This window comes from Onychomys torridus, chromosome 13 (genome assembly GCF_903995425.1).
Source record: "Onychomys torridus chromosome 13, mOncTor1.1, whole genome shotgun sequence".
Lineage (NCBI taxonomy): Eukaryota > Metazoa > Chordata > Mammalia > Rodentia > Cricetidae > Onychomys > Onychomys torridus.
Window position 1 is genome coordinate 38,590,241 of NC_050455.1, and position 13,817 is coordinate 38,604,057.

Consider the following 13,817-nt stretch of genomic DNA (forward strand, 5'->3'; position numbering starts at 1 on the left):
GCTGACACAAATGTTAAATATCAGTATCAAAATATCCTGTCAGCTTTGCACAGCCTTGGTGCAGTGGGAAGGGGCTTGGACCTGCCTAGGCTCAGTGTGCTGGGCTCTGGTGACTCCCCACGGGGGACCTCAATTTGGGGGATGTGGGGATGCGGGGTGGCTTGGGAAGGAGGGCTGGGGAGGAGTAGGAGGGGGGTCTGTGGATAGCATATGGAATGAGAAGAAAATTTCTTAATATAGAAAAATGAAAACAAAATATCCTGTCAGTTTGATGAGACAGCATAGTAACTAAGGTTATAGGTCAGATTGTGTTCTGTATTACTTAATTAGAATATTTTTGTGATATAACTATGCACTCTTTCTCTCTCTCTCTCTCTCTCTCTCTCTCTCTCTCTCTCTCTCTCTCTCTGTTGTTGTTGTTATTTCCATGACAGGGTTTCTCTGTGTAGTTTTGGTGCTTATCCTGGAACTTGCTCTATAGACCAGGCTGGTCTTGAACTCAGAGATCCTCTTGCCTCAGGCTCCCAAGTACTGGGATTAAAGGCATGAGCCACTATCCCCTGTTTGTTTTTTGTTTTTTGTTTTTTTTTTTTAATTTTATGTGCATTGGTGTTTTGCCTGCATGTATGTATGAGCATGTCAAAAACAGATGTTTGATAGAAAAGAGAAGCAGTACTAAGGAGGAAAGCACACCCCCATGTAACAGTGCTCCCAATTGCTTGTATTCTCAAGAAGTCTATGGGTAATAGTCAGAGAACAAAAATACTGCCGCACAGTGACATTTCCTATTGGTGTTTTGTATGTTTTCAAAGAAATAGGTATTAATTATATTCATCGGAGTGGTATCACTGTGGAGAATCAAGAATAAAAAAATTAAGTCATATTTCTAGGAACAGTAAAAATTATGTGTAGTTATGAGCCTGGAAAAAGCTTTGAAAGGGGACAGGACTTCTCATTAATGCGTGTAGCAATTTGCAAAAGTGGTAAGGCAGATATTTTTCAAGAGCCAACAGCCTGTCCTAAGAGAGCAAGACTATGCCCCAGAGTATCTGATTTCCAGTTCAGACTTGTCACCATCACGGTTTTAAATGGCCACAGAGAGAATAAACCTAGAAGTATTTTCTTAAATCATACACACAGGATGGGTACTTAGTGACAGTTCCTTAAAGTCCTTTACACTTTCACTTCTTATGCTATTTCCAGGATTTTACTCTTTCATCTGTTACAGTAGAAGGACTCTGCAAAGTTAAAGAATATATCATTTTACTTTGTATTTTTACCTGGTTTGTCTTAAATGATATACACAATTCATTGACATATTAACTGATGGTATTTGGAGTTAATTTATGTAAATAATTAAAATCTAAAACCATTTATATGTTTATTATACAAATATACACATTTCTGATAATCATTGTATAATATTTGTTGATAAGTGTCATTTTTGTTATTTCTTCAGGCCTCTCTACTGGTCATTTTGCTTGGGCATTTCACTCGGTAGCAGAAGAAGAACTGCTGAATATGTTGCCAGCCATGCAGAAAGATGATCCTACTTGGTCTGAACTGAGAGCAATGGGTGTGGGGTGGTGGGTTCGCAATTCTCGCATCTTGCGCAAATGCATAGAAAAAGTAAGTATTTTTATTTGGGTAAAAACAATAGTATATTTTGAATATTTGTTTAATATTCAAACAATAAATAATAAACAGGCATACTGTTTCTTCTGATATTAGTTATTCCATTTTATTTTAGAAACAGCATCATAATTTGTGTGTGTTGTGTTAGGTATTGAATGTAGGGTCTTTTGAATGCTAGGTAAGCATTATACCAGTGAGCAGAGGTCCCCAGCCCAGCCTTCTTTTGACTTTTTATATTTAGTGGTCTCAGTACATTTTTATGCTGGCCTTGAATATGCATTTTTTCTCTTGAAGAACTCTTGAGCTGTTGTGATTCTAGGCCCCTGCCATAAGGCCTATCTATCCTCAACCTCTAGTTAACACATTTATTTACTGGTATACTTCTGAATTTCTGAAGTATTTGTTGAGAAAAATACAATAGTTTAGGAGGGCTTCTATAGCCCTGTCACCTTTTCTGTGTATACTCGCTACATTAAGTGCTTCTCTTACCATTTATGTATCTATGCATATACTTATTTATGCTTATTTAAATTTTAACATAGAAATGGCATGTACTAATCTTGTATATAAGAGAAATTATTTGTTCACTCTCAAGCTACTTCTGTAAAAGATTGATGACTTTTTTCCAATCGTAGGTAGCCAAAGCAGCCTTCCATAGAAATAATGATCCTTTAGATGCTGCAATTTTTTACCTTGCAATGAAAAAAAAAGCTGTGATTTGGGGATTATATAGGTAAGTAAAAACTGCTTCAGAGCTAAATGTCACTTTCATTCAGAGTGAATGCACAAAGTAAAACATGTTTGTATTGAATAGGTTCTTAGTTGCTTTTCATGAGAAAGGAGATACTTGATAGGGAGAAAGATTACCCTTGTTCCCCGTTAGAAGAAACCAGATGATGTCACTTCAGTTCGTTTGTTTGCTTGCTTAGTCTAAGAAGGTCTCTCTCATCACCAAGAAGCAGGGAGGGAGGAAGAGGAGTAGAAAACAAACTTGTCCAGATGCATTTGCATCCGCGTTGGCAGGGAGGAGAAGATAGTGGAGTCTGGGATAAACATCTGTCCTCTGGTATTGAAGGACATGAGCCAGGGCGTCCCTGAAACTGCTACTTTCCTTGGTGCTGTCATCTCTGTCCTCTCACTTGTCAACAGCACCCGGGCTCTATGATTACCATGTGTTGGAGGTTCTGTTTCAGAATGGCAGCCTCTGCAGAAATTTTTGATATTAAATATATGAATTTCTAAAAATCTAAGCATTTTCAGGATTGTTTTCTATTAGATTCCATTGATTTTTTTGATTGCCAAAGTCATTTTTAAATGGTTAGAACAAAATTACGGATAATGTGTTAATTTTATACTAGTATGAATGTTAGTGTGTAAATTATCTTAATGTAGATATGTATTAGTAAAATTATTCTGCATGGACTTAAAGGTGATGTGTTTTTCTTAGTGCTGCTAATTCAATTCACGTTGCAGTTTGTAAGGAGAGGGTTTTTAAATAACTTGTGAGATTTATGTATAAAAGTCAATGTTTACTTAATCTTATTGTATTGGTAAAGATGCAGATTCGTCGTGATTTATGAACGGGCAGATGTTTTGTTTTCATTGTTATAACTTCTCTTGTAACTGGATCTTGCTTTGTAGTGCGGACTGCCTTCAAATTATCCATCTTACTCCTTGAAAGTCCCAACTTTGAAGTCCTAAGTGCAAAAGGCTGATTCCTAAGTAGTAGTTTAAATTTTTCATAAATTTCACTCCCTTATAGATCTCAAAAAGACACCAAAATGACACAGTTTTTTGGACACAATTTTGAGGAAGAGAGATGGCGTAAAGCAGCTTTGAAAAATGCCTTTTCTTTATTAGGCAAGCAAAGGTTTGAACATTCTGCAGCTTTTTTTCTTTTAGGTGGTTGCCTCAGAGATGCAATCGAGGTAAATAATTAAACTTTCTTTTTAATTAGCGTTATCATTTCTTTAAGCAATTCATCTAAATCTTAAGTTTTTAATTTTAATTTAACTAGTAGAAATAATACAAGGCTAAGTACCTGAAGTAACTGATAATATTTCACAATAGCTTTTACACTTTTACCATTTAGCTAGAGTGATATTTTACAGGACTGATAAAACAAGTTTTGTAAAATGAGTAATTCATATGACTCTGCACACTTTAAGTATATCTGGCTATTATTTTACTTAAGGAACTTGAGAAAAATATCTTTTTTATTTTAAAATTCTAGTCTTAGATGAATTGAAAAGATTTGAGATTTAAGAGTAAAAATTATAGGTTTATACTGGGTAGAGTTACTCATTTCCTCAGGCCAAATTATTTTGTAAATACATGCTTAGTAATAACAAATAGTTTTGCAAAAGTTATAAATGTTGATTTACTTAAGTAGGCAATATGCATGCTGTTATTATATTTATTGCTTATCAAATTTAGAGATTAATAAATCCTTATACATTTATGGTAAATAGGTTGAGTTTCTCTTAAAAGCTGACTTTATTTATAAAAAATATTTTTTAAGGTATGTCTTGAGAAACTGAATGACATTCAGTTGGCTCTTGTAATAGCAAGACTCTTTGAGTCTGAATTTGATAAATCTGCAACATACAAATCTATTTTACGCAAAAAAGTTTTGGGAATTGGTTCTCCAGTCAGTGAACTCAGTTCATCGAATATAAATGCACATCATGATCCCTTTCTTCGGAGTATGGCACATTGGATTTTAGAAGATTATAGTGGTGCCCTAGAAACATTAATAAAGCAACCAATTACAGAGGATGAAGGTAAGTTGGAGCTTCCTAGAGTCTAATAAAAGTGTTGTTAGTGTTTCCTCAGAGTGTACTCCACTGTCTGGTCTAATGTCATAATAAATATTAATTTTTTGGTCTTTGTGACTAAGTGAGGTTTTATTATTTCAGAAAGATAAACCACTTAAAGCAGAGAACTTTAGATTTCCTTTTGTTGTGAAATAAATGTACTGATCATAAATATTACTTTGGAGAAATGGTAATAATGTAAAGCAAATTTTTAATATTAGGTTGAGTTATTACACTTCTTAATCAGTTTTATAATTCTTACAAGAAAAATATATTCAGTGTAAGGACAGCTGACTTAAAGGATGTGACAGGAGAACCTAAAATTAACCAAATCCTTGACTGTTGTTTTCTTGGGATCAGTAGCATATAAATTATTGTAAATGTACCCTTTAAAACTCTACTTCTTCTCTTTCTAAATTGTGTGTGTGTGTGTGTGTGTGTGTGTGTGTGTGTGTGTGTGTGTGTAGCTTGGTTTTTTGTTTTTGTTTTTTTTTCTTCTTAAAACAAGGTTTTTCTGTATAACAACCATGGCTGTCCTGGATCAAACTCCGTTGACCAGGCTGGTCTTGAATTCACAGATCCACTTGCCTCTGCCTGTGGAGTGCTGGGATTAAAGGTGCGTGCCACCATACCCAACTTTGCAACATTCTTATAGCCTACTATAAAGTGAAATTCTTTCTGTGAGTCATATACAAATGGTGGGATTTTCTTTTCCAGTATTTTTCAGAGGCAGGATTGAACTGGTTTACCACTAAATGTGGTAGCTGGTTTAGTGGTGTATCATTTGGAACAGTAAGTAGAGTAGCTTCTAATTTATAACTTTTTATATAGCACTATTTAATTAGGAAGTAAGTCTCTTTTTAAACTCAGAAGAAAGCCATGAGACTCAGGTATTCAAGTCTTGTAGCCATCTGAGGTAAAGATTTTCAAACTGACTTCTTCATAATGAAGGGAAAATATCATTTTATTAAATTTACTTGCCTTGTTTAAAAAAATGTGTAAATGTGTGTGTGTGTGTGTGAGAGAGAGATATTAATGCAATACCACATTCCTAGAACGATTTAAATCAGGGTTCTTCTGAAAGACAAAGGATACTACTGGCTTAATTGATAGTACCAGTATGATAGGACTACAGGCGGAGAGAAATATTTGAATATGGGATAATTTTAGTGTGACTACACAGGACTAAATTTTATATAGAGTGTCAAAGACTAAGAAATTAATGCTAACTCCTGGATTTTTAGCTTGACTAATAGCGAAAGATATGATGGAGTGTTGATTAGATCAAGAATCCTTCTCTAAGTAGATAACCTTTGGGCAAAGGACATGTCGAAATAACCAAGTCAATCAAAAGAGATGGATGATAAAGGGTGGTATGTGCCACGAGCACATTAAATAAGAAGCCCCCAGGGCAAAAATGTTTCTATTTAAGTATGAATGAAACGGGGGATTTAGGAAAGAGGAGATAGAGATGTGAAAATTAACAGCATATAAATGGTGTTTAAGATCATGGGACTTTGAGGAGTTTAACTCGGGTGTGGATACAGCATAGCATTTGTGGTCAGAGAAGACAAGGACTAGCCAAACTGACTGAAGAGGTGTATCTAGGAACTCAAGAGAAAGGAGCTAAAGATTCTATCTGAAGGCATTGTTTCAGTTTAAAATACAATTGTAAGATGTGCTCTCGTCTGTTCAGTGACATGGATTAGTGTGGTCTATTATAATTTGCCCAAAGACCTGCTCATGTTTCTTCAGAGAGAAAAGGGTCTTTTATACAGTCATAAATTCTCAGTTCAGATCTTGAGCTTCTTTTGACTTATGAAGTGATTTTACTTTCAGATCCAGTCATGATGTCAGCCTGTAATCCTATAGTTTTTAATTTCTACAATTATCTAAGGACCCATCCACTTTTGCTAAGACGTCATTTTGGATCATCTGATACATTTTCAACGCACATGGCTTTAACAGGAAAAAGTGGACTGGCAGGAACAATTAATCTAAGTGAAAGAAGATTATTTTTTAGTACTGCTAGTGCTCACCTAAAATCTGGCTGCCCCATGTTGGCTTTGGAAGTATTGTCAAAGATGCCCAAAGTTGTCAAGAAAACAAAAAACTTTTGTAGAGCATCTACTAGTTTTTTTACTAGTAAAGATTCTTCTCCATTACAATCGGATGCAAGAGAAGATAAGGTTTCTGCTGTTGACTGGTCACAGTCAATGATAAATGGTTTTGAATCTTCTTCAGAGGGTTCCTCAGAGAAACACTCAAACTCAACCTTATCTTTTGATTGGAGCCAACCAAGTATGGTATTTCAGGATGACTCTTTGGAGTTGAAATGGGATAGCGAGAACGATGAAGAAAATGAAGATCCCCCTATTTTAATGAAAGAAATAAAACCTTTGCCAAGAAAAACAGACAAAAAATTAGATGAATTAAGTAGTTACACAGACTCTTTAAGCACACTAGATGAAAGTGACATTTTAAATCCATCAGAAGATATAATTGCTGTTCAACTAAAATTTAGAGCGTGTTTAAAGATTCTCACAGTGGAACTCCGTACTTTATCTACTGGCTATGAAATAGATGGTGGGAAATTGCGTTACCAACTCTACCACTGGCTTGAAAAAGAGGTTGTGGCTCTTCAGAGGACTTGTGACTTTTGCTCAGATGCAGAACAGCTGCAGACCACATTTAGTCAAAGTGCAGAGAAATCTGAGTTAAGTGAGGAGATTGATGATTTGCATCACCAAACAAAAGTGAATCAACGGAGAGAAAGTTTCCAAGAAAAAAGACAGTGGCTTTTGAAGTATCAGTCACTCTTAAGAATGTTTCTTAGTTACTGCGTACTTCATGGTTCTCATGGCGGGGGTCTTGCATCTGTGAGAATGGAATTAATTTTACTCTTACAAGAATCTCAGCAGGTATGTAACATTTTTGTTTTGTTTCAAGGCAAGGTGTGATCATGTAACTCTAGCTAGTCTATAACTCCCTATGTTATAACAAGACTGACCTTGACCTCACAGAGATACTTCTGCCTCTGCCTGTACCTCCCAAATAAGTGCTGGGATTAAAGGCATGTACCATCACACTGGCAGGTATATGACTTCAATAAGTCAAACATAGAGCATGTGCAGGAAAGGAAAGGAGAGGAAGTAATAAAATTATGTTAATTAAAATTTAAAAGTTTTTTTATTTTATTTGGTTTTTCAAGACAGGGTTCCTCTGTAGCTTTAGAGCCTATATTGGGACTCGCTCTGTAGCCCAGGCTGGCCTCGTTTTAAGGACTGAACCTTTGTGACTAGTCATAGTAGGAATTGGAGGAACTGTGTGCATTACAGTTGCAGATGAGATCTTGTTAGATGTTATGACTTGATGAATTTGTATGAACACATATTATGAATGCCTTCTGAGGTAATGAGCTTCACCTTTTCAAGGAGGGTTAAGGGTAGTACCGTTTTTAGGTATAGCTGTGGAAATATCTACCACCTCAGGTCATAACGACTTAAGGTGTATGTACTCTGAATGCTTTTCATTTTTAATTTTGAATCTTTTTTTTAAAGATCCCCTGAATTATTTAATTACTTAAGGAGTAGATTATAACTAAATAGTTAGTTTAACTTGTTTTTCTTCTTTATTTTTAAGGAAACAGCAGAACCAATATTTCCTAACCCGCTGTCAGAACAAACTTCAGTGCCTCTTCTGTTTGCTTGTACAGCCAGTGCCAAAACAGTAGTTGCCAATCCACTATTGCACCTTAGTAATCTAACACATGATATTCTACATGCCATAATAAATTTTGATTCACCACCTCATCCTGATAGCCAAAGCAGTAAAGTAAGTATGCTGCATTTCAAGCTTTTTTTGTTGCCAGTGTATATTATTTAGATAAAAGTGTGGATTTTATTTTAGCATTTTTGCATCTGTATAAAATGTGCAGTTGTATTTTCCACATACACTCTCCGTTAGACCACTCCTCCTTATGTACTCATTCCTTCTCTCCCTAGTTTCTCTTCCCCACGTAGGCCTCCTTCTATCTTCAAGTGCTGCTTTTTCTGAATCTGGTTTATTTTGCCTCCTGCGAGTATTTTCAGTTTGATTTTAAGCTTTTCATTTACTTGACGGAATGATAAAATGAAGATACAAACATTAATCCTTTCTAACAAAAATTAAAACCCCAAACTAGACATAGTATTCATTGTGCTAACAATTGCCCTTTGAGGAACCTGGCTCTGGGCCAGACTAGTGTGTTACTTACATCTTACAGGATACTTGAGTTCTTTTGTGTCAGTTGTCTAATCCTCATTTGCTTCATTAATATTAAAACAGCGGGGCTGGAGAGTGACTTAGATGTTAAAGGCACTTACTACTGAAAACTTGCTCTGGATGCTTTGTATCCACATGGTGGAAGAAGAGAACCGATTACTGCAGCAGATTACTGCAAATTGTTCATGACCTCATCAAGACACACAATAAATAAGCATAAATGAACAGTTACAAATCATATATATATAACTGTAGCCACATTATTCCATAACCTTTTTTTATTGCAATACATGTGTGTATGTGTATGGGTACACAGATGCCACTGCACACATGGAGGTCAGAAGACATTTGCAGGAGTCAGTAAGTTCTCTCCTTCTACCATGTAAGTTCTGGAGCTCTAACTCATGTTGTCAGTTTGGTGGCTGGTGCAAAACTCATGGAGCCATCTGGCTGGTCCTTCTTAAGTTTATAAAGGGTAGGGTGTTTTCAATGGGTGTAATACTATATTTTTTTAAAAGGATAGAAGCTTAATATTTTGGTGTTAAAGCACTAACAGGTAACTGAATTATTCCCATATCAATACTAAGCTACACATTTTAAAAATGATGTGAAGTATCTTGTTACCTTTCCTCTCGAGGCTAACAGAATTATCTGGTAAAAGTTTGAATTCCTAAATTCACTCCAGATTTATTGAATCCTCTGTGAGAGTGGCTCAGGAATAAGTTTGTTACTAAGGAACGTGGAACTTGTTTAAAATGTACTAATCGTATTATAGATAATTTAATTGATCATACCATCTTCTTACCCATCTCACTGTGTGTTATCTCCTGTTGAAACTATATTTGATCTTTCCTCTCTTGAGATCCCTTTAATGACTGAGTTTAATTGGCAATTTTGGTATATCCCTCAGGAGTTTTTTCTGACACCGTCTTAAGATTCCTGCTACCTCCCAGGCTATGATACCATACCAGTTTGATTTTCTGTTCTCCTGACAGTAGACTCTCCTTCCACAATTTTACCCTTTTATATATGCTTAATTCTTACAGTTTGGGGAGGGTTACCCCCACTTCCTTTCCTGGATTACTCTATAGTAGAAATCCCTAAAGTATATACTATATAATTTGAAAACTAATTCCTGAAAACTGCTCATTTTCAACAAACTGCATTCCTTAATTCTGCTTCTTTATTTTATTACACTTATATATTCATTTATTTTATATATTTGTGTATGTGTGCATCTTGTACAGCTATCTTGCTGGCCTATTAGCATTAATTACAGGAATCAACTCATTTCATTTATTCTTGATCTCTTGGTGGGTAACTAGATTCTAGGTGATAAAGCCTTGTTTATTTTCTTGTGATTGACAGATTTGACTTTATGTGTCTCACCCTCCAGCAGGCAAGCCAAATAGTTAAACTGGTTTCTTCAGAGAAGTAGAACTGATAGGATGTTTAAAGAGTGTGATGGTATAGGAAAGGAGGAAGAGGGAAAGAAATTGTTTATAAGTAATTGGCATAGTTACTATTCATTGTTGTGAATAGACACCCCAACCAAGGTAGCTTATAAAAGAAAAACATTATAGGTATGGCTTGCTTACAGTTTCAGAGTATTAATCCATGGTCATTATGACAGGAAATGTGATGGCAGGCAGGCATGGTGCTGGAGCAGTAGCCAAGAGCTTATTCCTGATCCATAAGCAGGAGGCAGAGAGAGAGAGGGAGAGAGAGAGAGCGCGCGCACGAGCAGGGCTTGGCATCAGACTTAGAAACCTCAAAGCCCACCCCAGTGACAATCTTCCATCAACAAGACCCTGTCTCCTAATCCTTCTTGAACAGTCCACCACTGTGGGAGCCATTCTCATTTAAACTACCACAGTGACTGTGATGGCTCAAGGATTTACCCATGGTAAACTGGTGAATAGAAGAAAAGACCTTCTAGTTCCAGTCCAGGTTCAAAGCTTAGGAAGTAAGTTCTATTCTAAAAGATAAGGTTGCTCCTTACCACCTCTTCCTCTTAGGGCTCCCAGCTGATTGACGAAGGAGAGGTCAGTCTGTTTCATCAGACTACTTAGTTCAGATATTTTTGCTTGTAGAAATACCATCAGAGACTCATTCAGTAATGTTTATCCAAGTGTTTGTATACCTCATAGCCCAGTGACACTTTGTTTCTGGTTGTTACACAAAAGTTTCAGGGGTTTAAGAGCAACAAGAGTAGAATTTGCCTTTGGAGCTCAGGGCTCACACATTTCTTCTCTTCTGTTCGTGGGTGGAATAAGTCAAAAGACCAATGAATAGAGAAATAGATGTCAACCCTATATTGGAGGGATATTACCACTTATTGTTACCATATTTGCATTCTAGCAATTTCAGTATATATTTTTAACTACAGATCTTGCTGACAATTGAAGCCCAAAAAGCAATTAGACTTTTATCTATCAATACCCATTTTTATCTACATGAAAGACTTACACTTCATAATCAGATAATCTTTTATATTCTGACCTGCTCTTCTGCTTTACTCTTCTTTATCCAGGCTTCCATTATTATGGCTCCTGTCATGTCAGATTAGAATCGTTTCTTCCTTAAAACAGTTATTTGCCTTCACTGCCTTTCCTACTTTTTCTTTCTCTAAAATTTCATTCTCAGATGACTATAATACATGCTGGCATTTTCTTTGGTGACATGTCCATAAGTGACCTGTCATTTATTACTACTATTCATATTTTATTTAAGAAAAAGTGGACTTTGTTTTGAAGGGTATACTTTTAATACATGATTCATATTGTTCTCGGTAGTTCATACTTCTCACCTTTGGTCTGGAGAAATAATAGTTGTGTGGTTTGTAATTTCTGCCAGAGAACTTGTCTTTTCTTTAACATTTCTATAGAATGACTTCTGTGGGTAGAAACTGTTCCTAAGGGGACAAAAAGAAGAAAATACTCTACGGAGGCAAAAGACTTTTTATTTCCTTTCTGGCAAAATTATACATAAAAAAATTTACTTAAAATAATTGTGTGTTTTTGTTTTTGTTTTTCAGGTATATGTAATGCATACTTTAGCAGCCTCACTTTCTGCTTGTATTTATCAGTGCCTTTGTGGTAGTCATAACTACAGGTAAATACCTTCTTGTGAAATTTAAGATCACTTTCAGTCAACAGTAAGGTTTCCTATCTGTACATCATTAATTCAAAACTATACATAACACTTCTTTCAATAAATGCACAAAGCACATGACTGAGATGTTGAATATTTTTCTTCATCTTTGAAATTTCAGCTTATACTTTTATGCAAAGGAAACTGAAGCTAACCCTTGTTATTGTAACTTAACTGTCTATAACTGATCACTGCCATCATGCTAAATATTGTGATAGATACTGAGAAATTAAAAATAAGTAAAATACTCTTTGCTTAGAATTGTTCTCATTAAAACAGATGAATGGATGATAAATAATAAACATCATACTTAAGTGATAAGTTCTATAGTTTGATATATAACAAAATGTCTGAGGCACATCGGCAAATGAGTTATTGATAACAGAATTGAGAAATTTTTCACAGATTTCCTATTTAGGAATTTCCTCTTCATATTCTGTATCTAGAATAATTGTTAAAAGCCTAAAAATTGACATTCTGGTGTATAGTCTAGCTTTAGTTCTTTGAAGTACTCTGACATTTTTTTCTTTCTTTCTTTTTTTTTTTTTTTTTTCCTTTTCCTTTTTTAAAGATTTATTTATTAGGTATACAATGTTCTGTCTGCATGTACACCTGCAGGCCAGAAGAGGGCACCAGATCTCATTATAGATGGTTGTGAGCCACCATGTGGTTGCTGGGAATTGAACTCAGGACCTCTGCAAGAGCTGCCAGTGCTCTTAACCTCTGAGCCATCTCTCCAGCCCCTGACATTACTTCTTTAACTATTGTCTGTCTTCTATTACTTTTTGAGACAGATACTAGAACTTTTACGTCCATTTTTTTTTTCTTTTTTTTTAATTGAAAATAGATTATTTCTCATATAGTGTATCCTGATTACAGTTTACTCACCTTTTCAGTTCCACCCCATCTCACCTCCCACCTAGAACAACTTCCTGTCTGTCTCATTAGAAAAGAACAGGGTTCTAAAAGCTAACAACAAAATGTAACAAAATAAAATTTTAGAAATTCTTTTTTTTTCATTTTAAGACTGCAAATTGGTTTTTAAATTTATGCACATTGATAATACATATTTATGCATTACAGTATGTGATACTTTTGATATCACAGTGCATACACTAGTGATCAAAACTGGGTATTGAGGTACTTTTTATTCTTTTGTAATAAGATTCAAAATTCTGTCATAGTTATTTTGAAACAACGCAGTATTGACGGTAGCCACTGCTGTGCTATAGAACAGTAGAAATGATTCCTTCTGTCTAACTGAAGTTCTGTATTTGTTACACAGCCTCTCTGCTTTGCCCTCCTTTCCTTAGTTTCTGGTAACCACTACCATGAGATAACTTTTATAATATTCATAACATGTGAGAGAAAAATGGAGGTTTTTCCCCTATGCCTAGCTTATTTCTTTTAATCTGATAGCCTCAGGATTAATCTATTTTGCCTCAAATGAAGGATTAATAATTATATCTATATCTATATCTGTCTATATATATAGTAACACAAGCCCTACACCTAAGGCTTAGGGAAAATCATGCAAAATGAGGCAGAAATATTTTAAGAGATTCCTGCTGTAAGATAATGACTTGTAGACATGAAAAGGAAGCAAAAGCCATGAAATTTTAGCAGGATGGTTGCCTAAACAGCATAGAGAAGGGAAATTTCTTACGGCTCCACCTCTAGATTAAGAGCTAAAAAGCAGTCAGTGGCTGCTGAGATAGGGAGAGTGAGTTTTCTCCAGAGACAAACCTCTGATGGGTTATTTAGTCCCATTTGATCAGCCCTAACTGCATGAACATAAAAACAGTTCTAAATGGACTCAGTATATGTGTACACACACACACACACACACACAATTGCACACAGCAATAATAAGTCATGGCTTTCAGAAAGAACAGGATAAGTTGAATGAGAAAGGGATAGAAAATGTTGTAAACAAGACTCATGAATGAA

General features: G+C 35.4%; 1 protein-coding gene across 5 annotated transcripts in view; it reads left to right on the forward strand.

Moving 5' to 3' along the window:
• The window catches only part of Dmxl1 (Dmx like 1), a 151,961-nt gene that overhangs the window by 78,470 nt on the left and 59,674 nt on the right, over positions 1-13,817 (forward strand). For all 5 annotated transcript variants that reach the window (XM_036205232.1, XM_036205233.1, XM_036205234.1 and 2 more), the window contains 7 exons: positions 1,460-1,629; positions 2,271-2,368; positions 3,398-3,563; positions 4,157-4,418; positions 6,291-7,372; positions 8,094-8,285; positions 11,752-11,828. In XM_036205232.1, the coding sequence (XP_036061125.1) occupies positions 1,460-1,629; positions 2,271-2,368; positions 3,398-3,563; positions 4,157-4,418; positions 6,291-7,372; positions 8,094-8,285; positions 11,752-11,828 (2,047 nt within the window). The remainder of the gene's footprint in view (positions 1-1,459; positions 1,630-2,270; positions 2,369-3,397; positions 3,564-4,156; positions 4,419-6,290; positions 7,373-8,093; positions 8,286-11,751; positions 11,829-13,817) is intronic.